The 26,218-nt window shown below is 41.6% G+C and overlaps 1 protein-coding gene across 1 annotated transcript in view; it reads right to left on the bottom strand.

The window, feature by feature from the left end:
• Positions 1 to 735: 735 nt before the first annotated feature.
• Positions 736 to 26,218, bottom strand: part of LOC141019543 (junction plakoglobin-like) — a 215,167-nt gene continuing 189,684 nt past the window's right edge. The window contains exons 16-17 of the mRNA XM_073494492.1: positions 18,305 to 18,444; positions 736 to 1,096 (exon numbers count right to left, since the gene is read on the bottom strand). Coding sequence (XP_073350593.1) covers positions 18,308 to 18,444 — 137 coding nt within the window. The 3' untranslated portion in view covers positions 736 to 1,096; positions 18,305 to 18,307. The remainder of the gene's footprint in view (positions 1,097 to 18,304; positions 18,445 to 26,218) is intronic.

Raw genomic sequence — 26,218 nt, forward strand, 5'->3', positions numbered from 1 at the left:
GCTGTGGTCCATTTCCATTGGAGATGTGTGGGTTTAATTGGGTATGACTAGAAAATGATAAGATCTGCATTTTGATTCCAAAGGGACTTGTAGTCCATTTCCTGGACATTTGAACAGTATATCCACTTGGTGAAACTGAGACATGGACAGAGTATTTGTAGTCCACACTGAGGTTTTCCAAATGGCCGACATAATCCAAAATGGCTTGAAAAGTCAGGATTTCATCTTTTCTCAGTATGTAAAGGTGAAGAATACTTTTATGATACACGATATACTACCATGCAACAACCACACATGGAAACCCTGGGACATGTGCACTGTTCAAATACACAGAGGAGACATCTAAAAGACAGCAGATACAGGTCGGGATACACGGGTAGCATTTGGTAGCAATGGTGATGGGCAGTAATTAATTTTGTTAGAGTTTTAATAGTTTTCATAGTGAGTGCCTTTGTGATGTCAGTAAAAAGAAATTCTTAAACTGGACTATACTTTAACATAATGTAGTTGAACTTCTTCATGACTAATTTGGGGACCCCACTTGTGTCCCAACTCATAGGGGAAAAAAGTTCCCTGTATATGACAAATAATATTACAATATGCGTTGCATCACTGACATCACCGTTCAACAATGAGAACATTTCAGAAATTCAAATTCTAACTAGTAAATCCTTTGTAGATGAAATTCTAAAATATTTGTTAATGATTATCAGATGAGTTTGGTGAAGCCCCTCCTGCTTATCCCACATGTTCAAAACTGTCAATGTAAGACATTCTTGCCTAACTTGATTGCTTCAAAAAGTTACCCATGTAACAATGCCTGAAAACTTTAGACACCCCCAACTTTCAGCCCACAGTAAAACATTATAACAAAGTTACATTTTTCATTTACAGCAACAATAAACCTCTTTTAATAAGTATCCTCTTGTCATAGTTCTTGATTGCAAAATGGGATTTTTTTCAGCCATTGGAAAGAGCTGATTCCCTTTGTGATTAAAGCCTCCAAATCTCCGTCTTCCTCCATCCATTCCCCCAGTCTTTCATCCTGTGATTTGGTCATTCTCTTGTTTTCTTTGAGTATTTTTGCTTTATTCTCCTGCAAAAAAAAAGGGAAATATTGCCAGTTATGATCATCAACTAAACTGGGTTCAGTATACACAATATGAAATATCGCATTAACAATGAATTATTTAAGCATTCTGAAAAAATATTGTTATTACACAGCTTTATAAGATTGCACACCCAACGTCCTGACATCAAATTTTAAAATTTTTAAATCGCAAAACCAGTCTTAAAGTTGGTGTATCACTTTCTTTTCCAGAGTAAGATGAGAAGATCAATATCATTCATGAATCAGTGCATCAAGTATAGAGCTGGCATCGGAATGTGGTTAGTCAAGCTTAGCATTAAGACTAAAAGTTGCTGCTAGCAACTAAGCAGCTACCTCCAGGGCTGAAACTGAATCCAACCTGGAGCTACCAGAAACAACATTTCCTCAATTGGCCACTCAAAGGTCACTCCAAAAATGAGTAAATCCCCACAACACCCCAGCAGAAATCAACATTTTAACAACCTGGTGCAAAAAATGGTTTTGGTCTGTAATTACAGCTTGGTAGCTTATTTTTTTGCTGCTGTATATACATTATGCATAATTAAGGGCGTGGCCACTCAGCGTCACCTCAGCTGATTCAAGTCACTGATCATCACGTTTGTGGTGTTGGTAACTATCGGACAAATAATATGGCTTGCTGTGCGGAGTACCCCTGTTACCGTTAACTGGCAGACAGCTGCTGAAGCTGGGGAGCTCTGGAGGACACAGCCATAGGTGGAGCCGGGAACTTTGGAGGAATAAACACCCAGAGTGACGAGGGGACAAAGTTTGTTTTTAAACTTTTGGAATTAAAAAGTGGATTATCTTTACTCTCACTTCTCTACAGCAAGAGCTGCAGAGGTACTGAAATCCACTGTAATGTATTGTAATGTAATGATTCTTTATTTGACTGCAGAATGGAGAGAAATGTATGGAGCCCCCCCTAGGGCAACATGGTAGAATAAAAAAATGGATGTGGCCCCACATGGCCCCAGGGGTTTTGTAAATAAATGTTCTCGGATTCACAATCCATGCGCACGGATTTTGCCTTCTTGTCACTGAACAGCTGGAAGCACCATGGATACAAGCAACCCAGCACAACTACTGACAGTTCTATCTTTTCCTTTGATAGTGATCATTAATCAGTAAAGATGACAACAACTCTGTTTGACTGTATATGAGCAAAATGCTCTATTTTAAAGGAGGAGGAGGAGCGCTGTGGTGCGTGTCTGTGTGTGTAATGTGGTGCCTGGATCTCAGTCCTCTGATTGGACTGGACAGGTCATCAGAACTATCATTCTCATTAGTAGGGGATCGGGGGTGGGTGGGTGAAATAATTCATCTTTGATGAGGATCATATTAATAACATAACCTGCAGCGATCCTCCAGCATCAGGGCCCTTCTTTCTGCTGGCTGAAGTGGCGCACAGTGCAACGCAAGGCTCAGTATTCATATAGTAAGATGCACCGTCATAGGCAGGTTCACAATGCATGTACACTGTGCTTAAATGATTAGAGAGGCTGCTTTCAGTCATTTAAAGGTTTCCTTTCCATGCACGTAGTAATGTCACTGTCGCAAACATCATGGCTCATTTAAGCAGCAAAACTAAAATCTGTAGTTATAAACAGGACAGTACAGTAATACTCTCCAGAGGAAACAGCAGTGATGGAGCTCAGGAGTCGGGGGATTTCAATAATCAATGAAGTTGAACTATACTCTGTGTCCTGCGTAAAGCACGCATCGTCTCTCCTAAGGGGGAGACGCACTTAATGTTTCTGTGACTGGAGTCCATTGCAGGTTATGTTATTAATGTTCCTCATCAAAGATGAATAATTTCACCCACCCACACCCCATCAGCTAATGCAGCTAATGTACAGTAAGGTATTCTGGCGGTTTGGGGCAAATTAACCCATGATCAAATTCACACAAGTAATGTGAGGTGAGATTCATTTATTTAAATGCGTGAACATTAAGTTTGTTAACCTCAGCTAGCTTTGTAGTTTTCGGCTAAGTGGGCTTGTTTAACACTCGACGTGCCAGAATTCCATAACTACTAGAATTGCTGTGAGTGGTCATTTTGACAGCTAGATTTCAAACTCCATAATCATGATAAATAACCAATATAGAGTGTAATGCATTTAATGTGTTGGGATATCATTAAAAAGTCTATACAGGTGCATAAACTAATAGTCTCCCCTACTTTATGTTTTCCAAAGTAGCAGCGCAGGGCAGCGGAGTGGAGCCCACCTTCCTCAGCCGTAAACGGAAATGGGTGATTCATCTCTGATGAAAGTGGTAAAGCGGCAAAAACTGAAAGGTCAGTATGACCGCCTGTGGCCAAAATAGGTTAAAATGATTACAATTTTGTTGCCTTTTGTGTAATTTATATAAACTATATAAACATTTTTAAATGAAAATACAAACACCAGCAGCATCGCAATGTTTAATTCAACACAGTTATAGCACATATACATTTGAAAAAGGTCAAAATGACCGTTATGGCCATTCCAGAGTCAAGGCTTACTTCAGCTCCACCCATGCCAACGGTTACCTGACATTTTTATCAGGCATAGGTTTTGTACTAAAGGCAATGCTCTGAATATTCCCAATCATCCAGGTCATGGGAGGTGTTGAGGAGCTCAGTCAAAAGCAACTTGCTGTAGACTTCTTCTAAACATTTCATTTTTCATCCTAAAAGCTTCAGTTCTGACTGTCTGTTGAAGGAGTCCCAGACATTTGACCTCTGTAGAGTGGTTCACACATTGAGTGTGGCAGAGTTGTTAGTGTCACATAAGAGTCATACAGAGGTTAAATGCCTGAGATTTCCCACATTTGTCAGCGCTGACTCAGCCAAATGCCAGATTTTACAGAAGAATTTATACCCTCCCTAAAATCCAATGTCAACTGTAAACGTTTTATGTCTTAATACACACAACAGTAAGCACAAACTACCATCTCAACAACAAAATCTATCTTACCTTCATGACATCAGCTAAAGTTCTAACTCCTAGCTTTGGAGGGATTTAGGAAACTTCTTGGAGCAACTCTGAGCAAGGAAAAGACAAAAACTTTTGTATAATAAAAAATAATAAAATTGCCGTCTTGGTGATAATGGGCAGGAAATGGACAGTAAAATGGATTGGTCTAATCATAGAATTAAATGTGGATGCATTCACACTCTAGTTATTCAAATCTCTTTTATCATTACGAATTGGTACGTTTTTTGGCACCTGTCCACTCCTGCATGCTTTCAGCTACAAAATGCATTTAAATATTTAGTGCGCAGCTCTTTTAGGAATGGTGTGCTTGTATTCAACTTTTTTTTTTACCTACTGTTTTTTTTTAATATTAAGCTTTTTTCAACAACATTTTGCCAAAGAGGATGAATGGGAGGCACATAATCACAAGGTTGCCGGTTTGAATCCTGACTCTGGCTACTTTTAAAACATTTAATATGGCTACTGCTACTACCACTAGTACTATTACCTTTTTACTATTTCTCCTCCTCCTCCTCCTCCTCCTCCTCCTCCTCCTCCTACTACTACTACTACTACTACTGCGACAACTACCGCTACTACTGCTGCTACAGCTACTGCGACAACTACTGCTACTGTAACTACAGCTACTACATCAAGGAGCGAGGAGCAATCTCAGAGGGGCGCTGAGTGAGGACACACAAGAGTAGCTTTCTCTGAAGTTTTTTTAGTGGCCGACATGCCCCCTTAGTGGATATCAATTATTGATTGGACGCTGCAGCAGATCAGACTGATCTGATACCTTACAACATCACTGGAGTTTCATACTAAAGTGAAGACACATTAACAGATTAAACTCAAGTGTATCGCCATCAAGTTTTATATTTATATTTGTTTTCTTTGATTTTCACAATCGAGTTAACTGTAGGTCTGAACAAAAAAATGACCACAAAAGACTTTCTTGATTTATTAGAAACTTTTTTCATGGTCTGTTTCACACATGAGAGACTGATCATTCCTGAGCATTGGGTTTGATACGTTACATAATTTCCTTAAAAATAGTTTTCAGTGTTCAAAAGACACCATAATCACATTCTGGGTTATCAAATGATGATTTCACAATTGGAACATCAATGTGCAGTGCATCCGGAAAGTATTCACAGTGCTTCACTTTTTCCACATTTTGTTATGTTACAGCCTTATTCCAAAATGGATTAAATTCATTTTTTCCTCGAAATTCTACACACAATACCCCATAATGACAACGTGAAAGAAGTTTGTTTGAAATCTTTGCAAATTTATTAAAAGTAAAGAACGAAAATATAACATGTACAGCCTTTGCTCAATACTTTGTTTCACCTTTGGCACCAATTACAGCCTCAAGTCTTTTTGAGTATGATGCTACAAGCTTGGCACACCTATCTTTGGGCAGTTTCTCCCATTCTTCTCTGCAGGACCTCTCAAGCTCCATCAGGTTGGATGGGGAGCGTCGGTGCACAGCCATTTTCAGATCTCTCCAGAGATGTTCAATCGGGTTCAAGTCTGGGCTCTGGCTGGGCCACTCAAGGACACTCACAGAGTTGTCCTGTAGCCACTCCTTTGTTATCTTAGCTGTGTGCTTTGGGTCGTTGTCCTGTTGGAAGATGAACCTTTGCCCCAGTCTGAGGTCCAGAGCGCTCTGGAGCAGGTTTTCATCAAGGATGTCTCTGTACATTGCTGCAGTCATCTTTCCCTCGATCCTGACTAGTCTCCCAGTTCCTGCCGCTGAAAAACATCCCCACAGCATGATGCTGCCACCACCATGCTTCACTGTAGGGATGATATTGCCCAGATGATGAGCGATGTCTGGTTTCCTCCAGACATGACGCTTGGCATTCAGGCCAAAGAGTTCAATCTTTGTTTCATCAGGTCTGAGAGTCCTTCAGGTGCCTTTTGGCAAACTCCAGACGGGCTGTCATGGGCCTTATTGAGGAGTGGCTTCCGTCTGGCCACTCTACTATACAGGTCTGATTGGTGGAGTGCTGCAGAGATGGTTGTCCTTCTGGAAGGCTCTCCTCTTTCTACAGAGAAATGCTGGAGCTCTGTCAGAGTGACCATCGGGTTCTTGGTCACCTCCCTGACTAAAGCCCTTCTCCCCCGATTGCTCAGTTTGGCCGGGCGGCCAGCTCTATGAAGAGCCCTGGTGGTTCCAAACTGTCCATGTCTGTCTTGTATGTTAATCAGCCCTTGTGTGTTTATGTCTGTGTGCTCCCTAATGTCTTTGTCAGTTCGTCCTGTGTTAATCACCTGAGCCTTTTCCGTGTCTTCCAGTGTCACCCTGTGGTATGTTTTCTGGTGTTTGTTCCTGACGTAATGCTTTATTCCTCGTATCTTCCCTGAGTTGTACTTTGCTCTTCTTGGTTGACACTTTGTTTTGGCTTTTGTGTTGCTACTTTGTATTTTTGGCATTTTGCACTTCTTGGTTTTTGGATTATGATTTTGGGATTTTCAGCTTGTTATTAAATCTCATTTTTTGTTCCTTTTCTTGCCTACCTCCTGTGTGTTTCTGCCTTTGGGTCCTCACAATTTTTGCCTCAACGTGACAGAACAAATTGACTAAAAGGGACCCAGCAGACACCAGCTCGCAATTTAAGGATATTTGGGACAATCTGTGTTCATGTTTCAAGAATAATACAGACTTAGTCGAGATGCTAAAGGCCATCGCTATGTTTCATATGAAGCTGGTCTTTAAGCCGTGGTTGCCGGAAGCTCCAGGTCCAGCAGAACTCTTGTCCGGAGTGGCTGTGATAGAAAAGACTTTGTTCGACAAATGACATTCCAATGGCTCCCATACAGGACTTTGTATGGAGCCAGCTAGTCTCCTGTCAGCTCCAGTGTCTGCTAGCCACCAGCTAGCTAGCCTCCTGTCAGCTCCAGTGTCTGCTAGCCACCAGCTAGCTAGCCTACCGTTCACTTAAGTGTTTTCTAGTACCCATGTCATGTGTTGCTTTTCATTTCCTCTTGTGTGATTTCCCGCCCTTCTTCTGTGTCCGCCTGTGTCTTGTTTGTTAATCGGCCGCTGTGTTATTCACCTGAGCCTGTTCCTGTGTCTCCCAGTGTCTTCCTGTGTTACCCTGTGGTATGTTTTTGTTCCTGACGTTATGTTTCTGCTTTATTCCTTGTGTTTTCCCTGAGTTGTACTTTGCTCTTCTTGGTTGGTACTTTGTTTTAGCTTTTGTTTTGCTACTTCGTGTTCTTGGCATTTTGCAATTCTTGGTTTGTGGATTATATGATTTTGGGATTTTCAGCTTGTTATTAAATCTCATTTTTTGTTCCTTTTCTTGCCTACCTCCTGTGTGTTTCTGCATTTGGGTCCTCACAATTTTTGCCTTAACGTGACAGAACAAATTGACTAAAATGGACCCAGCAGACACCAGCTCGAAATTTAAGGATATTTGGGACAATCTGTTTTCATGTTTCAAGTATAATACGGACTTAGTCGAGATGCTAAAGGCCATCGCTATGTTTAATATGAAGCTGGTCTTTAAGCCGTGGGTGCAGGAAGCTCCAGGTCCAGCAGAACTCTTGTCCAGAGTGGCTATGCTAGAAAAGACTTTGTTAGACAAACTACACTCCAATGGCTCCCATACAGGACTTTGTATGGAGCCAGCTAGCCTACCATCAGCTCCAGTGTCTGCTAGCCACCAGCTAGCTAGCCTCCCGTTCACTCCAGTGTTTGCTAGTACCCATGTTGTGTGTTGCTTTTCATTTACTCTTGTGTGATTTCCCACCCTTTTTCTGTGTCCACCTGTGTCTTGTTTGTTAATCAGCCCATGTTCCCTGAGTTATACTTTGCTCTTCTTGGTTGGTGGACTATGGGATTTTTGTTTTTTCAGCTTGTTGTAAAACTTCGTTCTTTCTTCCTTATCCTGCCTGCCTCCTGTGTGTTTCTGCATTTGGTTCCTCTCAATTTTCCTTAAAAAGACATCATCAGTAAATCAAGTTAATCACAGTGTAATTTCCAAGTGTAGGCCTAAACTATATTGCCTATAACTTTAATTATGTAAATGTCTTCACTGTTTTACACTATGAACTGCAAACAAAGATGCACATTTGCTTTTATCACAGTCGTGATGCACACATCACAGGTATATCCATGGACACCATGGATTGGGCGGTCCAGGTAATAAAAATAAACACTCTGATTAATATCAGGTGGGCTGCTGTTGGGTGAAATAATACATCTCATTAATCACGCATGAGACACACCACTTTGACTTTAGTGATTATTTAGATCTCTCGACAATTATTACTTCTGTGTTATTATTATATGGATACATAACATATCTGGATAATGTTTAAATCTCTACATCTCATACATTTATGACAAGGGCTGTGTGCAGACAAATTCAACGAAAAGTCTCTACAGCTGATCTAGCTGTGATCAACTACAGCCGTCATGAGAAACGGACATCGCTTCACGTGATGCTTCAGAGGAAAGGACGTCTCATTTCTCTTAAAATATATTTCACTGTTTCCTCTCTCTTCGCATGGTCGCTCTTCGCTTTGCAATCTTTCCTCCCTTTTACTTTCATACTCCACACCCTCCATGAATTATGACTTTTACTTATGACTTAACTTTTATACACACATACTGACAAACACATAATAAGCAATGCCTGCCTGGCGCAGTGGGAAAGTGGTTTGAGCATAGAACTCATGCTCATGCACTGAACAACAAGATCACTGGTTTGAATTATGACTTTTGGTAAGGAATGTGTGAGGGAATTTCTGCTGTTCCAGCAAGGGGCATTTCAGCATTCACACTGCATTTTCCTGCTGATAATGCTCACTCTAAATGCTCACTCTAGTTATTCAAATTTTTGAATGCTGATTCAGTAGTCACACTAATGTTTTTCTGGAATTTATTATTTTTTGTCTTTTGCACATTTTTCAGCACTTTCCAACTCATTCTGCTGTGCAACAGAAACAATTCAAATATCCAAATGTCCAGCTCCTTAAGGACAAACTGGTTATTACTTTTCACTTTTCTACATTTTCTACTTTTTTTGAAAATATTAAGCTCTTTAACGGAACATTTACAATGGAAGTAAATGGAGAAATCTTAAAATCCTCTTCAAACCCACCCCACTTTGAAGTGCCACTTCAACATGTTTGCGCTCTTTTAAACTTTAGACAGGTCACAAGACTTTAAACTATTAAAGTTGTTTTCAACTTTTATAAATCTTTGAAAGTTTTTGAAATATTACAGTTTTACTTTTAAGCTTTTTCGACTCCTTTTAAGAATTTATAATGGTATTGTGCTCGTTAGGGTGAGTGACAGCTCCTGTAATGCTGCGTACTTAGGCTCTTCAACCTTTCTCTTTTTTCATTTTATTTTTGTATATTCCACAAGTTTCACATTTCATGCACAATTCAAATGTAAAAAGTTGGAATTCTTGCCCTTTTATAGCTAATGTGATTATTTTAGGAATAGGGCTTTTTGACTTTTGGCTGTATAAACTAATGTAACGTGAGGGTTCGGTGTGTGGTGGTTTGAGCACACTTAATGATAAGAAAGAGCAGAATGAAGACGGATAATTTCCTTATGCAGCACTTTACTTTCTGTCCGCACTTCAGCTTTTACAACAACCACAACAACCACACTTCCTTGTTCTCACTCACATGTGACTGAACCAACCAATCTGAAGCTAGAAGGACTTAACTGAGGTAAATGTACGTTAACACAAAAGGTACATTAAACACATTATCGTAGCTGTGCTGTCCGCGCTAGTGAAAAGATTTAAACATGAAAATATGTAAATAATTGTAAAAATAAATAAGTAAATAGTTACCTGTGTAAACATTAACACATTTTTTAATAAATTAACTCAAGGATGAATTAAATATAAATTAACTTAACTTCTAAACTTTACACTAACAAGCATGAGCGATAAGCACTCCAGCCCACTTCCTCTCAAGCGCCAATGTTAATTTTGAGCCGACATTTCTGGAGATAAGCAGACAGCAATAGTTTTCTAAATTGCTATCATTCCCTCATTTTTGACTCTAAAAAATTAAATATACATCACCGTGTTCAGCAACTTTTTCTGTCGCTTATGATGTAAATCTCAAAACTAGCATTTACAGTATTTTCAGTGCAGGCAGGCATTCAGGAGATATTTTTATATTGAATTACTGAGATCAGTGATACAACTAGTGCTATTTATTGTATGATTTGTTGGTTGTCCTACTGGTAGTTTTACTTGTATTTCTACTACCACTACTACCACTGCTAGAGCTTTCATCATGACTATAAAAGTTTTTACTACTACTACTATTATAGCTCATACTACCAATTTCAGCCATATGATGTAGAGTTTGTGCCGGTCTATTTCAGATTTAAACTCTCATTCTCTGTCTCTCTCTCTTTCTCTCTGTTACTTTGTCTTTCTCTCACAGACACACACACAGACACTGTTTGCCTACAATCAACTCCGCCTTGTCTCTCTCCTTCTCTTCCTTCAATTCCGCCTCTCTTCATCGACTTTGTCCTATCCCCTCGTTCTCCTCACCCTTCCCCTTCTGTCCTCCTCTTCTTCCTCATCCTCCTCTTCCCCGTTCTTTCACTTCCTCTTTCTCTTCCTCCTCCTCTTTAGAATTAGACTTATACTTAGACAGACATTATTGTCATTCAGTGAGCAACAAGTGAACACAGAAGGAAATTTCATTTCAGAGGCTCAGCATAGATGAGGTATATCAAAAAAATACCACAATAAGAATAATAAATATCAAAAACAGAAACATATCCAGAATAAACGACAATTGTCACTTAGAGTTCAGCAGTCTGATAACATGGGGGACAAAGCTGTTACAGAGCCTTGTGGTCCTGCACCGAATGCTGCAGAACCTCTTTCCAGAGGCCAGCATGGAAAACAGTCCACATGCAGCACTTGGGAGCAATGTCCTGAATGGAGGGGAGAGAAGTCCCAATGATCTTCTCACATTCCTCCAATCAGAGGCTTTGCAGCTTCCACACCACATGGAGATGCAGCTGGTCAGGATGCTCTCTATGGTGCTCCTGTAGAATGTAGTGAGGATGGGCGCGGGCAGGAGGGCTCTCCTCATCCTTCGCAGGAAGTGCAGACACTGCTGTGCCTTCTTGACCAGTGCTGCAGTGTTCACAGACCAGGTGAGGTTGTCTGTGATGTGCACCCCCAGGAACTTGGTGCTGCTGACCACCTCCACAGCCGTGTTGTTGATGAGAAGTGGAGCGTGGCTGGGCTGCTTCTTCCTGAAGTCAACAATGATCTCTTTGGTTTTCTCCACGTTCAGAATCAAGTTGTTTTTGCTACACCAGCCCACCAGCTGCTCCACCTCCTCCCTGTAAACCAGGTTGTGTCATCCACAAACTTCACATTGTGGTTGGTGGTAGCCCTTGGGACGCAGTCGTGAGTCATCAGAGTGAACAGCAGGGAGCTCAGGACACAGCCTTGAGGGGAGCCTGTGTTGAGGGTGATGACACTGGAGGTATTCTGACCGACCTGCACTGACTGTGGTCTTTCAGTGAGGAAGTCTAGCAGCCAGTTGCACAGGGGGGTGCTGAAGCCCAGGGGGTCCCAGTTTGTCTACCAGATGCTGTGGAATGATGGTATTAAACTCTGAACTGAAGTCCAGGAACAGCATCCGAACGTGAGTGTTTTTCTCCTCCAGGTGTGCAAGGCTCAAGTGAAGAGAGGTGGAGATGGCATCCTCAGTGGAGTGGTTTGGCCGGTAGGCAAACTGGAAGGGGTCAAACGTGGCAGGGAGCCTGGAGGTGATGTGCTCCTTTACCAGCCTTTCAAAGCACTTCATCATAATGGGAGTGAGTGCGAATGGGCCGGTAGTCATTGAGTGATGTGATTTGAGGTTTCTTTGGCAGTTTTGAAACATAATGGGACTTTGGCTTGATCCAGTGAGGTGTTAAAAATGTCTGTTAGGAAACAAGCCAGCTGATCTGCACATTCCCTGAGCACCCGCCTAGGTATGTTGCCAGGGCCCGGAGCCTTCCGTGAGTTGGCACTCCTCAGAGACCTTCGCGCCTCAGCTATGTCAAGGCAGAGTGCCTTTTCATCCTGGTGGGGAACAGTTTTTTATAGCAGGAGTGTTGTTCAGTGCCTCAAACCTCCCAAAGAAGTTATTTAGTTCATTTAGGAAGTCCATGTCATCGTCACACGCAGGAGGGGCAATCCTGTAGTTGGTGATAGTCCGTATGCCTTGCCACATATCCCTGGTGTTAGCGGGATCATGGAAAAAGTCTTGGATTTTTCGACTGTGAGCACGCTTTGCTAGTCTGATGGCACGGTTCAAGTTGGCTCTTGCTGTTCTCAGTGCCATCTTGTCGCCAGACTTGAAGGCTGAGTTCCATGCCTTTAGCATTTTGCGTACTTCATCAGTCATCCAGGGTTTTTGGTTGGCCCGGGTGGTGATGGATTTGCTAGTGCTGACGTCCTCCGTGCATTCGTTGATGTAGGCTGACACAGACATGGCATAGCAGGGTTTCCTCTACATGTAATTGATTGTGGCGCACCACCACGGCAAAATAAAAGCCGCCACACCTTCAGAATAATGTTTTGTTTTTTTTTTTACCTTGTTTTTATGTTGTTTTATGTTTATGTTAATTGTAAATTATTGTATGAAATGTGAATTTTGGCACAAAACATGGTGCTTTTCATGAAATGTGAGGCTAGGCTGCAAATACCCTTATTTTGAAAAACCAACACCGGAATCACCAGCTGCCTGTCTGGCTGCGGCGCGCGAAAGTCCGACGTGGAGGGAGAGAAAAGGGTGAAAGAAAGGTACCTAAGCTAGGTTATATTTGATACAGTTTTGTTCAAACCCGTGAAAATGACCCTAATGTTATAGATGGATTAGGCTACAGAAAAAATCCTGAGTCGGGATAAATGTGTTATTGATTGGTTAATACTAAGGGTGTCACTCGAAATCAATCGAAAAGTCTAGTCTAAAAATGGCATAGCAACCTGTGCTTTAAAAAAAATAAATGTAAAAATCGAGAATCGAATTGAACCGTGACCTTAGAATCAAAAATTGAATCAAATCGAGGATTTGGAGAATCGTGACACCCCTAGTTAAGACAGGATACGCATTATTTCTATCATTATTTCAGAGAGATTCTTATTTTTATTTTATTTTTGTACCATTGACACTTGTTAAAGAGAGATTACTTTAGGCCTAATAAAGCATGTCGAGTCTTTGGTTATACAGTAGAGAGAGATATTATTTTGTTGTAGATTAATTTTTAACTGTAAAACTAATTTTCTATTGATAGAGGAAACCCGTTACGTTTCAGATACATGTTTTGAACAGCACGACATAACGTTAGCTTAGGTAATGCCCAGGTAATTTTGGCCTAGTGATACTGTGAGATCCTATTTTCAATTATTATTTTCAATTCATGTACCGGAAACCCTATAGTAAATAATGTATTTAGAAAAACATTCAGTTTGAAATAGTCATAATTTCACATTTCAAAATTCATGTTGTCGTCGTCACCCCCCCTCTTCCACCCGGGCAGACCTCCCCCACGGTTTAAAAAAATCCTGGAGGAAACCCTGCATACTCATCTATGTTGAAGTGATCGTTGTAAGTGGCAGCTGCTTTGAACATATCCCAGTCAATGCACTCAAAACAGTCCTGTAGTGCCTCCATAGCCCCCTCAGACCACACCCTCACCTGCCTCACTGTAGGTTTTCCTCTGACCAGCGGGGGCTTATATGCTGGAATTAGCATAACAGATAGATGATCTGAAGAGCCAAGATGGGGGCAGGGGGCTGTTCTGAATGCATCTTTCATGGTGGTGTAAGCCATGTCTAATGTATTTACTCCCCTAGTTGCACAATCCACATGCTGGTGGAAATGTGGGAGAACTGACTTCATGTTGGCCTGGTTGAAATCCCCAGCGACAATGAAAAAGCCCTCAGTGTGAGTAGATTGCAACTCACTGATAGTCCGGTAGAGAACTTTCATGGCCTCTTTAGTGTCAGCGCTGGGGGGCACGTACACAGCAGTGATGGAAACTAAGGAAAACTCCCTGGGCAAATAGAATGGTCTGCAGTTTACATTCAGAAGCTCAATGTCTGGTGAGCAATGGCTTGAGACAAACGTAGCATTTATACATCCCTCGGGATTTACCGCTGAGTGCACAGCTCCTGTCAGCACGAAAAGTAGCCAGTCCCTCGAAGCTGACAGCATTGTCCGGGATTGATGAGTTTAGCCATGTCTCTGTCAGAATTATTGTGCAACAATTCCTCATCTCTCGTTTACTTGTTAATTCCAGCTGCAGATGATCTATTTTGTTTTCCAGGGAACAAACGTTTGAGAGGAAGATAGATGGAAGTGGCGTTTTATAGGGGTTAGCTTTTAGCTTAGCTGTTAGTCCTCCCCGACAGCCGCGCTTCCGCTTCTGGTCACACCGCCTCCGCTTGCTCCTCTGTCGGCTTGTGATGCTAGGAGCGTCCATAGCAACTGGGTCTTGTCGGCGTAGCACTCGGTCACACCGCCTCCGCTTGCTCTTCTGTCGGCTTGTGATGCTAGGAGCGTCCATAGCAACTGTCGGCGTAGCACTCTGAGGCTATGTAAACACTCCCGAGTAGTCGTGTCTATGAAGCCGAAGTCACCGGATGATCGTAATTCCAGCAAGAGATGGCGATCATATATTAATTTGTAGAGATTTTTGCTGGTTTTTGGCATCTTAGGCGGCAGATTTTGATATAAATATTCTAAACTATCATGAGCCAGTGTAGCCGCAGCCAGACAGGGCACCGCCATCATCATCATCATCCTCTCTGCACATCCTTAAATCACCTTCAACTTACTCCACTTTCAAATATAAAAAATCGTTCAACATTTAAGAAGTTTAGCTCTTTAAGAACATCTGTGGTTTTCTACTGTTAACAGCCTAATTTTTAAAAAAAGTTTAATCAAGAATAGATAGAAAAGAATAGATCTTTATTGTCATTGTTTAAAAAAAAACAACAAAACATGGATAGCAGCTCTTTGTTTGACAAATAAATATCAAATATAAACAGTATAAAAAAATTGTGCATTTCGCTGCCTGTGGGAAGAAACTGTTCTTCAGTCTGTTTGTTCTAGATCTGATAGATCTATATCTCTTCCCAGAGGGCAGGGGGAAGAACAGGTAATGTCCGGGGCGAGTGGGGTCCTTAACAATACAGCTGGACTTCTTTTGGGGTCGGCCAGTGTAAATGTCTTTGAGAGGGGGTAGTGTCATCCCGATGACACGCTCCGCTGCCCTCACCACCTGCTGCAGGTCCTTCCTGTCCTATGTTGTGCAGCTGGAGAACCACACCGTGCAGCAGTAGGTCAGGAGGTGGTGAGGGAGGTAAGCGTGCTTTAGCTTCCTGAGGAAGTAAAGTCTCTGTTGGGCCTTCCCCACCTGATGAGAGATGTGTGTGGTCCAGGTGAGGTCGGCCGAGATGTGAACCCCAAGGAACTTAAAGCTCTCTACCCTTTCTATCTCCTCCCCGTAAATGTAGAGGGCTGTGTATTTGGATTTCCGGAAACCCACTATCAGTTCCTTGGTTTTCGAGGTATTTAAGTCCAGGTTATTGTCCAAACACCATTATGTCAGATGCTGAATCTCCTCCCTGTAGGCTGACTCGGTGTTATTTGTTATCAGTCCTACTATGGTCGTGTCATCAGCAAATTTGATGATGGTGTTGGTGGGGTGGGTGGGGGAGCAGTCATGGGTGAAGAGGGAGTAGAGGAAGGGGCTGAGGACACACCCCTGTGGTGTGCCAGTGTTCAGGATGAGAGTGGATGTTGTGCGGCCTCCCATCCTGACGTTTTGTGGTCTGTTGCTGAGAAAGTCCAGTATCCATGTGCACAGTGAACTGCCTAAGCCCAGGTTGCTCAGTTTGTGGATTAGTTTGTGGGGGATGACCGTGTTAAATGCTGAGCTGAAGTCCACAAACAGCACTCTTACATACATGATCCAGGTGTGTAAGGGCTGTGTGGAGGACTGTGTTGACAGCATCCTCTGTCGACCTGTTTGCTTGATTGGCAAACTGGTGTTGGTCCAGGTCAGCAGGGATGGCAGATTTGATTTGAGAGAGGATGAGTCTCTGAAAACATTTGGTGATTATGGGGGTGAGCGCAACTAGGCGATAGTCATTAAAACAGTTCACTGTACCTTTCTTTGGGACTGGGATGATGGTTGCCAACTTCAGGCAGGTGGGGACTGCAGACTGTAGTAGCAAGAGGTTGAAGATGGTGGTGAATACCTCTGCTAGCTGGTCTGTGCAGGCCTTGAGAATCCTGCTGGTGACTCTGTCTGGACCAGCTGCTTTCCTCGTGTTGACTCTGCACAGGGTGGATCTGACCTGATGTTGGTCCAGCTGAATGGTGTTGACCTTCCCTGAATGTGTGTCAGCAGCAATCCAGCTGTCGAAGCGAGAAAAGAGGTGGTTGAGGGAGTCTGGCAGTGAGCCCCTTTATCCCCTGCCACATGCTTCTGGAGTTGTTGCTGTTGAAGTGCTCCTCTATGCGCTGCTTGTACCTGCGTTTGGCCTCATTGATGCCTCTCCTCAGGCTTCGCCGTGCTTGTTTGTAGGCCTGCAGGTCCCCAGACTTAAATGCAGAATCCCGTGTCCTGAGCAGGGTCCTCACCTTGCCATTGAACCAGGGTTTCTGGTTGGGGAGCACTTTAACAGTTTTTGTCTCTGAAACAGTCTCAGCACAGAAGTTGATGTATAAAAGGACAGCTGACGTGTTTCCCTCCAGGTCTGTCCCCTCAGCAAAAACATCCCAGTCTGTGTCCTCGAAGCAGTCCTGCAGGGCTGAGGTGGCTTCTTCAGTCCATACTTTGACTGTCTTCATAATTGGTTTTTGTCTACAGCTGAGAGTTTTGTATGCTGGGCTCAGAGACAGAGACAGATGGTCTGAGAGTCCCAGATGTGGCAGAGGGCTGGCTTTGAATGCTTTGGAGATGTTACAGCAGACTTGATCCAGAGTGTTATTTTCTCTTGTCGGGAAATTCACATATTTGTGGAGTTTTGGCAGGACACTTACCTCCCAGCTTTTCTAGCAATGCATGTGAATCTCTTACCTTCTTAAACTAATGCACTATAACTTCCTGGTTTTCAGCAGTGTGGTGCAATGCATTTTAGTTTCATGATATTTCTGGCAATTCATTTCACATTTCGGTGATTCTTTTATAATCACTTCAGCTGTCGCCATTCACACTGTATTTTCACAGGAAATACATTTTCTAGTTATATTTTTTTCTCCCCCTTTTTTGGCATGCTGGCAGCTAAAAATGTGATTCCAAAGCTGAAATGTTAAACATGTTTAGGAGACGTGCTGAAATCTGTAATGCTTTTTTTTATATATATGTATATATCATTTTTTTAATGAACTTTAAAATGAATGGGTTCCTATGGGAGTAGAGACTCAAACTTACTGAGGTGACGTACGTGCAGCTACATAGTCCATTTAAACTTTAAACAGCTCGCAAAATTTTGATCTTGCAATGTTGTACTGTGGATTAGCTAAAAAGGTTTAGTTTAGGAGATTTTTAACCCCAGAGTGAAGGATTTTACAGTTTCTTCAGTGTTTTATCAGTGTCACATGGCCAGCTAGAGTGTAGAGCACTAGCTTTTGGAGACCAGAAAACATTTTCCACACTTCTCTAAGTCAAGCAGATTTTTCCCCATGAGCATCAGATTTAAACCTTAATTGATAGGCAACCCACCGTCAAACACTTAAACACTGCAATAGAAACAGTGGATTGACTTTCTCCCCACCTGATCAGTTCCTCAACTTGCAATATCTTCCTTCAGGTTTGGAGTGTGGAAACATACTATACAATGTAATTCTCGGCTACTCAAGCTCTAACTAAAAATAACAAAATCACAGTTCAAAACCTTTATTCTTAAGGCAAATGCACTTTTTCATCGAGAAATATGAAATATCAATATGTCTTGTGTGATATGTGGCTCAGTGGTTGAGCAGATTAACTATCACTTGCAAGGTTAGTGGTTCAAGCCCTGGTTCTTGCAAGAGCATTGCAGCTTTTGTTGGTCACACTTGCAAATACTCTAGGAATTGCACATTCTAGTTATTATTATCATTATTATTATTATTATTATTATTATTCATAGGGGATACCAAGCTGAATAAAGTCAGTTTCACAGGGAACTGTATTATAAAGTTGTCAACACAGTGTTGTGTGTATGTTTACCTGTTAGAGTGGTTCGGGGTAGGCCTGTCTTGGGGCGTACGTCATGTCGGGGATATAGGTCTCGTGGAGGTCTGGGTCTAGCGGCAGGGTGTCCAGAGGCAGATCAGCGTAGCCATATGCAGGGTAAGAGCCATCCAACTCTGAGACAGAGGACACCGAATATTTTTTTTTACAGATACACTTTGTTTCACCAACAACATACTGATGTCATGTGAATTTTTTATGTTTTATCCAAATTTAATGGGTGAGATATGATATAAAATGTTTGCCAAGCAACAGTGTCTATATCTGTAACTCCCTTTAAACCCACATATTGTTCTTTTTACGTTATTATCTGTGTATGGATTAAACAAATACAAGTTGTTAATTAGTTAGTTAAGCTAACTAGTTAAACAAGTCACCTCTTTCTATAAAAGAAAGCAAGTACATGTATTTTGTAAAATGTTAAACTATTTAATAAATACAAATATCAAACACTCTCCGGATAAACTGGGCTACTTTTTCAACCAGTTTGAGACAACCATGGTACAATGTAGAGATAAAGCATTAATTTGAAACTGACCCTTTATGCGGGTTGAAGTCATATTAACTGTGACAGACTGAGAGGTAAATTCCTCTTGATATTTACACTGGGAGCACCTTGCCCCTCTCAATCAGATCTCTATTATTTATGATGGTACTGACATTCACTACTGAATTATAGTTACCAATCCTTGGATTAGAAAAGGGCACAGAGTGTGATTTTATAATGTGGTCATCGGAGATGGGAAATGTTACTGTCACCACCTGGTTGCTTGTTACTAACATTGTCACAGTGTTGACTTTACTGAAGTAAAGAAAACCATTCAAGTACAACAGAAGCTGTCAATAAATGTTGTTGAATTATGAAGAAGGTACAATCATGTGTTACCTGCTGTACATTTGATAGCCTACACTACGTTCTCTTTTTCAGGAAAAAAAATTGGCCTTTCTCGCCAACATTATTTTTTAGTTGCACAGGGTGAAATGTATCAGGATTACAGTCAGCTTACTTAAAGCTACTACAAGGAACTTACATTTTTTGTTGACTCTGATTTCTGATGGCCCCTGTTGATGGTGTGAAACAAGTACCAGACCATAAAAATTCATTTTACAGGTCCATAAATTTCACAGTCAGTAGTTGAAATAACCAAGTTACATATTTGAAATTCCTTTTAAATTAACCCACAATTACCACAACATTTACCGAAAAAAATTGTGAAAATTGTGTGCTTGATTGACTTTGTTTGTGCTAATCATGAGCTGATTTGAGCTTAGCCACTTGTGGACCTCGGTGTTAGTTTTGCCGCCGCCGTGAGGCACAATAAGCTGCATTTCTATCAGGGAAGAATGACCAGCGGAAGGTGATTCAAGCCTGAGTTCGGCTGCTGAGTGATAGAAAGCGAGTATTCATTCAGTATAGAGTTCAGCTCTGACCAAATCACACTGTGATTAAATGGACGTGTTAAGTTGGCAGTCGCTGTTCCGTCATTTGTTTCGTTCACGTTTCACATGGTCACCTCCACTGATCACCCTAACCCTGCCAGGACGTGTCCATGTCCACCATCTCGGAACACTCTTGTGAAGCCATCTCCCAGGAGATTACGTCTACCATCTTGTCTCTCTCTCTCTCTCTCTCTCTCTCTCTCTGACACACACACACACACCACATGCTTGTATGTTTGTTGCTTGAGTTGTCTTTGTGTTTAGTTTAGTTGCTGTAGTTGAATAAGGGATTATTATTGATTGAAGTATTATTGATGAATTTTGCTAACATGAATAAATTCTATTATATTGTACAGAGCAGTTTTCTGTGATTATTTGAGCATATGTTTTGCGATAACAGCTGGTTATGACGGTCCATGCTCAGATTAATTTCCTTTGCTAATAACCAAACCTGCCCTACCTTTGTACCCAACATTTCTTTAATACATTTCCAGGTGACTGGTTTCTGCTTAACTTCTTTTGATCATGCCATTTTCACTTCCACCTAGTTTCCGTCTAACTTTGAAGGTAATTTGCTAATGCTAGCTAGCCTGAGCTAGAAGCCTTGCTTTGGTGTTTTAAGTCATGACTCCGTCCTGCTTCAGGTTAATCATGCTTTAATCAAGTTTATATACCTCTCACTTCATGTGTTTGTACTTTTATTAAAGTATCAGGTAAAAACAGGGCTACAAATGAGATCTCTGTGAGCGCCCACTGCTACCGCTTAATGAAGAAAATAAAGCCACCACACCAGCTGAGAGTAGGACTAGATTAAATGACACGTTCAAAGTTCTGTTGAACTTGTTCCGTTCAACACAAGTTTTACTCTTTTAATGTTACCACATTTCAGCTTTGATTACCATTGCAAAGGAAACATCTTTGTCCGTGGTTTTCACGATAGCTGAACAGTGGTAGCCTAATGCAGTTACAGCTTAGCTGAGTGGGAATTGCCATGCTTTGTTGTTGGGTCTGTTGTAAACAAATTGGAGTTTGGTTTAAAATGTAAACAATAATGAAATTACTACTTTTGCATGACTTGATGACAGTACAATATTCCATTCAGCTATTCTTCAAACTGCTGATGTTCTACTCAAAACTATCCTGTCATCTTTACTTCATTCTTTATAAACATATGGCCCAACTTCCTTGCTTTTGTACTTGATGTTTCTACTCTTCAAGAGGAATTAGGAGCAAAACCTCCACTCTACTGTTGTTAATGGCTCTAGGCTACAATGTCACACCACTCACCTACTCCCAACTCCTCTGCCAATACTGTGGGAAGGTAGGTAAATGGCACAAGACAATAGGTAAGTGGTGTGAGACAGTATAGCCAAGTGGTGCAAGACAGTAGGAAAGTGACGCAGAAAAGCACAAAAGTGACGCGAGACAGTAGATAAGTTGCTTACACCAGTAAAAAGAGGAGAGAACAGGTTTTGCTCCTACTGCTGCTGCTGTAGACCCTCTTCTTTTCAAACCCATTAAATTATGCTTCTGTGTATTTCAGATGCCATTACGTGATTCACAGCCAGGTGTGCTTGTTAAAAGCTACTGTTCCTGTGTGGCTGGGTGTGGGATATGCACTCATTTGGTTGCATTGCTTTATCAGACTGCCCATTACTCTGAATGTGGCATGTCTGTCATCCCTCCTGTACTTTTGTGCACTGAAACAGAACAGAAGTGGCATAAACCATGAACAATGCTTTGTATCATTTCAATACCAAACAGTTGTATCACATTTTACTAGCATCTCTCCTAATACCATCTCATAAATAAATAGGGAGTGAAGCCAGGACCTGTGGATGCCATGTTTGTTGTGAAGCCCAGACCAGATGCTACTTTGGCAAGCGGAATTAGGTATGCAGAGTCCAATTAAATAGGCAGACTACAATGTGTTGCGAAATAAATGTTATTGATCACCTGATATTGTTATTCAAGATCTACACTTTGCAAGGGCTACAGCGGTGAGCTACCAGACCCATCAACCGGTTGACGGTCAATCAGGTTGATACATCCCAAGTGTGTGAAGTAGAGGTATCGCAGGTCCTTCCTTCCTGCTGCTGTTAGACTGTACAACCAGCACTGCTCCCAGTAGACCTCACATGTGCACTGTGCCATAAAACCTCTACACATATCCACACACTTTCTGGTTTGCACTAATTGGACAATTTTTAATACCCATATTTATTATGTATTGTTTGTAAATAACAATACCAAACTGTTTATACTTACACTGTTCATATTATAAATACTATGTCATATTGTAAATACCAAGTTCATATTGTAAATACTATGTATATACGAGTTAATTCTATTTCTTATCTCTTATCTCTTATTATATTGTTTATTTTTTACTTTTTATTATTGTTTAAGTGTGATACTGTCCTTTGGCTGCTGTGACTAAGGAATGTCCCCATTTGTGGGACAAGTAAAGGATTTCTGATTCTGATTCTGATTCTGAACCCTCAACCCACTACCTGCCTATGCTGACATGGAACCAGACTCTCTTCCCCTTATCTGCAGAATGAACATCACATCTGACAAACCACTCGTGGACATTTTTGGCAAGGTACAAACTGGCAGTATCCTGACATATCAACACCCACCACCTCCACCTGACAGTGTTATCATCCATGAGGATGCACCACTATTCCCAAAAGTGCCACTGGACGGTTACCATTTACAGCCAACAGACTGTACATATGAGCCAACGGATCAAGAAAAGCTGCACCTCAGTTCACTGTGTGCGACTTTGTCACAGTCACACCTTATTGAGGAAGCAACCAGATGCCAAAGTGCAACACCCGAGTGGCATTCACTGAGGAAGGAGAGAGTGACTGCTTCACATTTCCGGGAGGTAAGCCATGTTAAAGGTACAAGCTCAGCAGAAAAACTGGCAGAAAGAATCATCAGAGGGACAAGACAAACCGCACTAATGAAAAGGGGGCTGGAAATGGAAGCAGGTGCACTGAAGGACTATGCAGTTCTAAAAAATCTAAATTTGACAAAGTGTGGGCTAGTCGTTCATCCGGATGCACCTTGGCTGGGTGCATCGCCTGATGGGCTTGTATATGACCCACCTGAGCGACCATCATTTGGTCTGATTGAAATTAAATGCCCAAATGTAGCAAGCTATATGGACTGCAAGTTCCTGAGAAATGACCATGGCCTACACAAATTGAAGGAAATCCATTGTTATTATTGGCAAGTCCAGGGACAGTTACTCATTACAGGCATGGCATGGTGTGATTTTGTTGTCTGTGCCCACAATGACATTTTCGTGCAGCGCATTTACCAAGACAGCACTGTATTAAGCTCCCTGAAAGAGAGATGTGATTTGTTTTTCTTTAACACATACATGTCAAAATAACTCTCTATGAAAAGTAACTGAACAGACACATGAATTATTGCATTAGTGTACAATCATTTTAAAATTTATTTTGTCAACTGTCTTATTTCCAACATAAAAATACATGAATTTCATGATATACTTCATCACAGCCTATTTTTTCATGAGTGTTCATTTTGTGTGAGTGTTTGTGTTGAGCGTTCATGAGTGTTCATTTTAGGGTTGGGAGGAAAACTTTTACACAAATGACATCTGTCTATTTCTGTGCTGCCAACATTAGCCATTGGTTGCCCAGGCTTTAACCAAGGGCCCATTTTGATAATTGACCAAAAGACAGGCGACTGTGTAAAGCTGATTGATGCTGCCTGTCAGTGAAAGAGGGATTACTGTACTGAAGAACTTATGTTCCTTAACCCTGCGAATGAGCCGCTCAACGTGGACTCTTAGTCTGGCAATAGATTGCGTCTTCCTGGCCTCTGGCCCAGACAGTTGTGCTCTCTTACACAGAAAGGTATGTATGTGGACTTTGCAGGGCACACAGTCTTCTACAAGGAAACCCTTGTCAACCATTATGGCCATAGATGGGTTTAAGAGAGCCACAATGCCAGACTGCTTCAGAATCTCTTTATCGCTGATGGCACCTTCATAGAGAGACGACACAAAGGTTACTGCGCCGTGAGGGGCCATCCCAATTAATCCTTTAAACGTACAGTGTGATTTATAGGTCGAGAACACCTCACTCTGGAGGAGAAGAGAACTTGGTGTTTGGCAACGTATTTCGGTACAGTCCAAAATAATTTGTGTGTCAGACTAACCCTGAAAAACCTCTGGCATGTTAGCTTTGACAGTCTCCTCATCCAGCCAAATACCAACAGCCCCTAGTACAGTATACAGGAAGTTAGCCCATGTATTTATGATGCAGCTCACAGTTGACTGGTGGATTTTGAATCTGTGGGCCAGATCCTTCTGCATCAGACCCAATGACATGTAGTTCATAAAGAGAAAAAAATTGTCAATGGGTTGAAGAACCTGAAAAGAGTAAGAATTCCATTATTACCTCATTACACATATAGATTGTGACTGGCTCAACTTAGATGTAAGGATTTGATATGATGATGCAATATATCTTGCTTTGTAAGAACAACTGTAAAATATATTCTCCGTTGCATTGCAATGTGAGGGACCTCATCAGTCTTCGCTACACTCCGTGCTCTTGTCACCCGTATGATCTTGCGTGTGGCTGGCACTATCTGCTTCCAAAAGGCCATCAGGTGGGAGTGACTTGCAAACCTGTGGGACATATGTGTTACATTTCTATATGTTAAGTGTCCATACACAGCATTAAATTGCAAGCATGTTAGCATCCTTATTGTCAGTTATATTATACAACATCCTGGAACATTTAGTCACTAAGGTCAGAAACTGGACCACACACACGTCAGTCCTTTTGCTTACTGCTCTTCTCAGTATTTTAAAATACAATGTGCTAGTAGATAGATCTAGATAGTTTTAGATAGATACTTTATTCATCCCGAGGGAAATTCAAGGCTTCCAGTAGCTTACAACAACACACCTCACACATGCAACATAAACAAATAATAATACTAGTCATTGTTGACAGCTCTAATACGTCTATATTAAACACAGTGGACATTTTAATTTACCTTGTGAAAAACCTTATGTCACCATCAGATCCAGCAAACCGCTCCACGCAGAACTTGCTGCTGATAGTTATCTCCTCAATTTGATTTCAGAGCCTTGCTCTCTCTGCATGAAGTTCTTCATTGTGGTCAAGGGACATATCCACTGCAGCAGGTTCAGTACTGTCACAGTAGTCATGGTCAGGAGGATAGTCCAATTCCACAGACGGATTTTCGTTTCCCAAACTCCGGGTCGTGGGGCTGGAAGACTGAAATTGTTCCATTGAAAAAGCACTGGACAGCTCCCTTCTTCAGACGTCTGCGTCCAGCTGGAGTTGGAGGCTCTATCACATCTTCACTTTGAAAGTGTCGGCTGCAGACTCGTGTGTTCGTTGTAAGAAAGTTGTCTCGTCGGATGTTAATCACCCACTGTTTATGTAATTCATTGTCTTTGGGAAAAGTAAAAAAACTAACAGAAGAATTGCATCTTGCAGACACTGTACATTACGGCTGGAAGAGCTGTCATCCCATCTTTGAAAGGACACTTTCGTACGTTTACACTTCATCGCGTTATTAGTGAAGTCGAAGTATTACAAGTAAAAACATTAACATAAACATTAACATAAACAACACAACAACGCCGAAAATGAAGAGTTTTGGATGTTTTGACGACAAGCATTCATTGGCAGCATAGCACTCTACGGTAACCGGAAGTTTACATCCATCCTGAGATTTAACCGGAAATACGTCATGCTGGCCCGTGCACACCATCTATTTGGTCCTAAATCACACACAAACACACACACACACATCTTCTTTGAGCCTATTTCCTGACTCCAGTCTGCGTTGAAGAGACTACATTTTGGTGAAGTGTTGGTCCAAGAGCAAGGACCCATTGGGCCACTCCCTGGTCCCTTGTGACCCAACAGCAGTAGGTGATTTGCTTGTTTTATACCAGGGGTTATGGCCCTAACCAACCCCTTCTACATGTGTGGTCATGTCTGCCAAATTAGTAATTAGTTACAGAGGTAACTTGGTTACAGATGAAGCCTCTTAAAACTTCCTGTTCATCCTGAGATCCCCCGCAATGACGTAGTGAACGTGGGAATTGTAACGCTCCTAAGCGAGTGTGTGGAAACCAGTTGCAATGGTTTATCTATCCACCAGGAGGCACAGTGATGATGGAATTACTTCAGCGTGAAATCAGCTGTTCTTACTGTATCACAGGCATACTGTATTTGAGAGAGTGATTCCCCCACAGAGCATATTTAATGATTATTAGGCTACCATCATGAGGTCATCAATATGATGCTTCAGCTTTTTGTTTTTCAACAGTACTGCATGGAAGTTATATGGCTGGGAAATTAATGATTTAACAGGAAGAAAAAACTGCGTGTGCAGCACTCATCTGAGTGGCTGACTGTG

The sequence above is a fragment of the Pagrus major genome, chromosome 23 (genome assembly GCF_040436345.1).
Source record: "Pagrus major chromosome 23, Pma_NU_1.0".
Classification (NCBI taxonomy): Eukaryota; Metazoa; Chordata; class Actinopteri; order Spariformes; family Sparidae; genus Pagrus; species Pagrus major.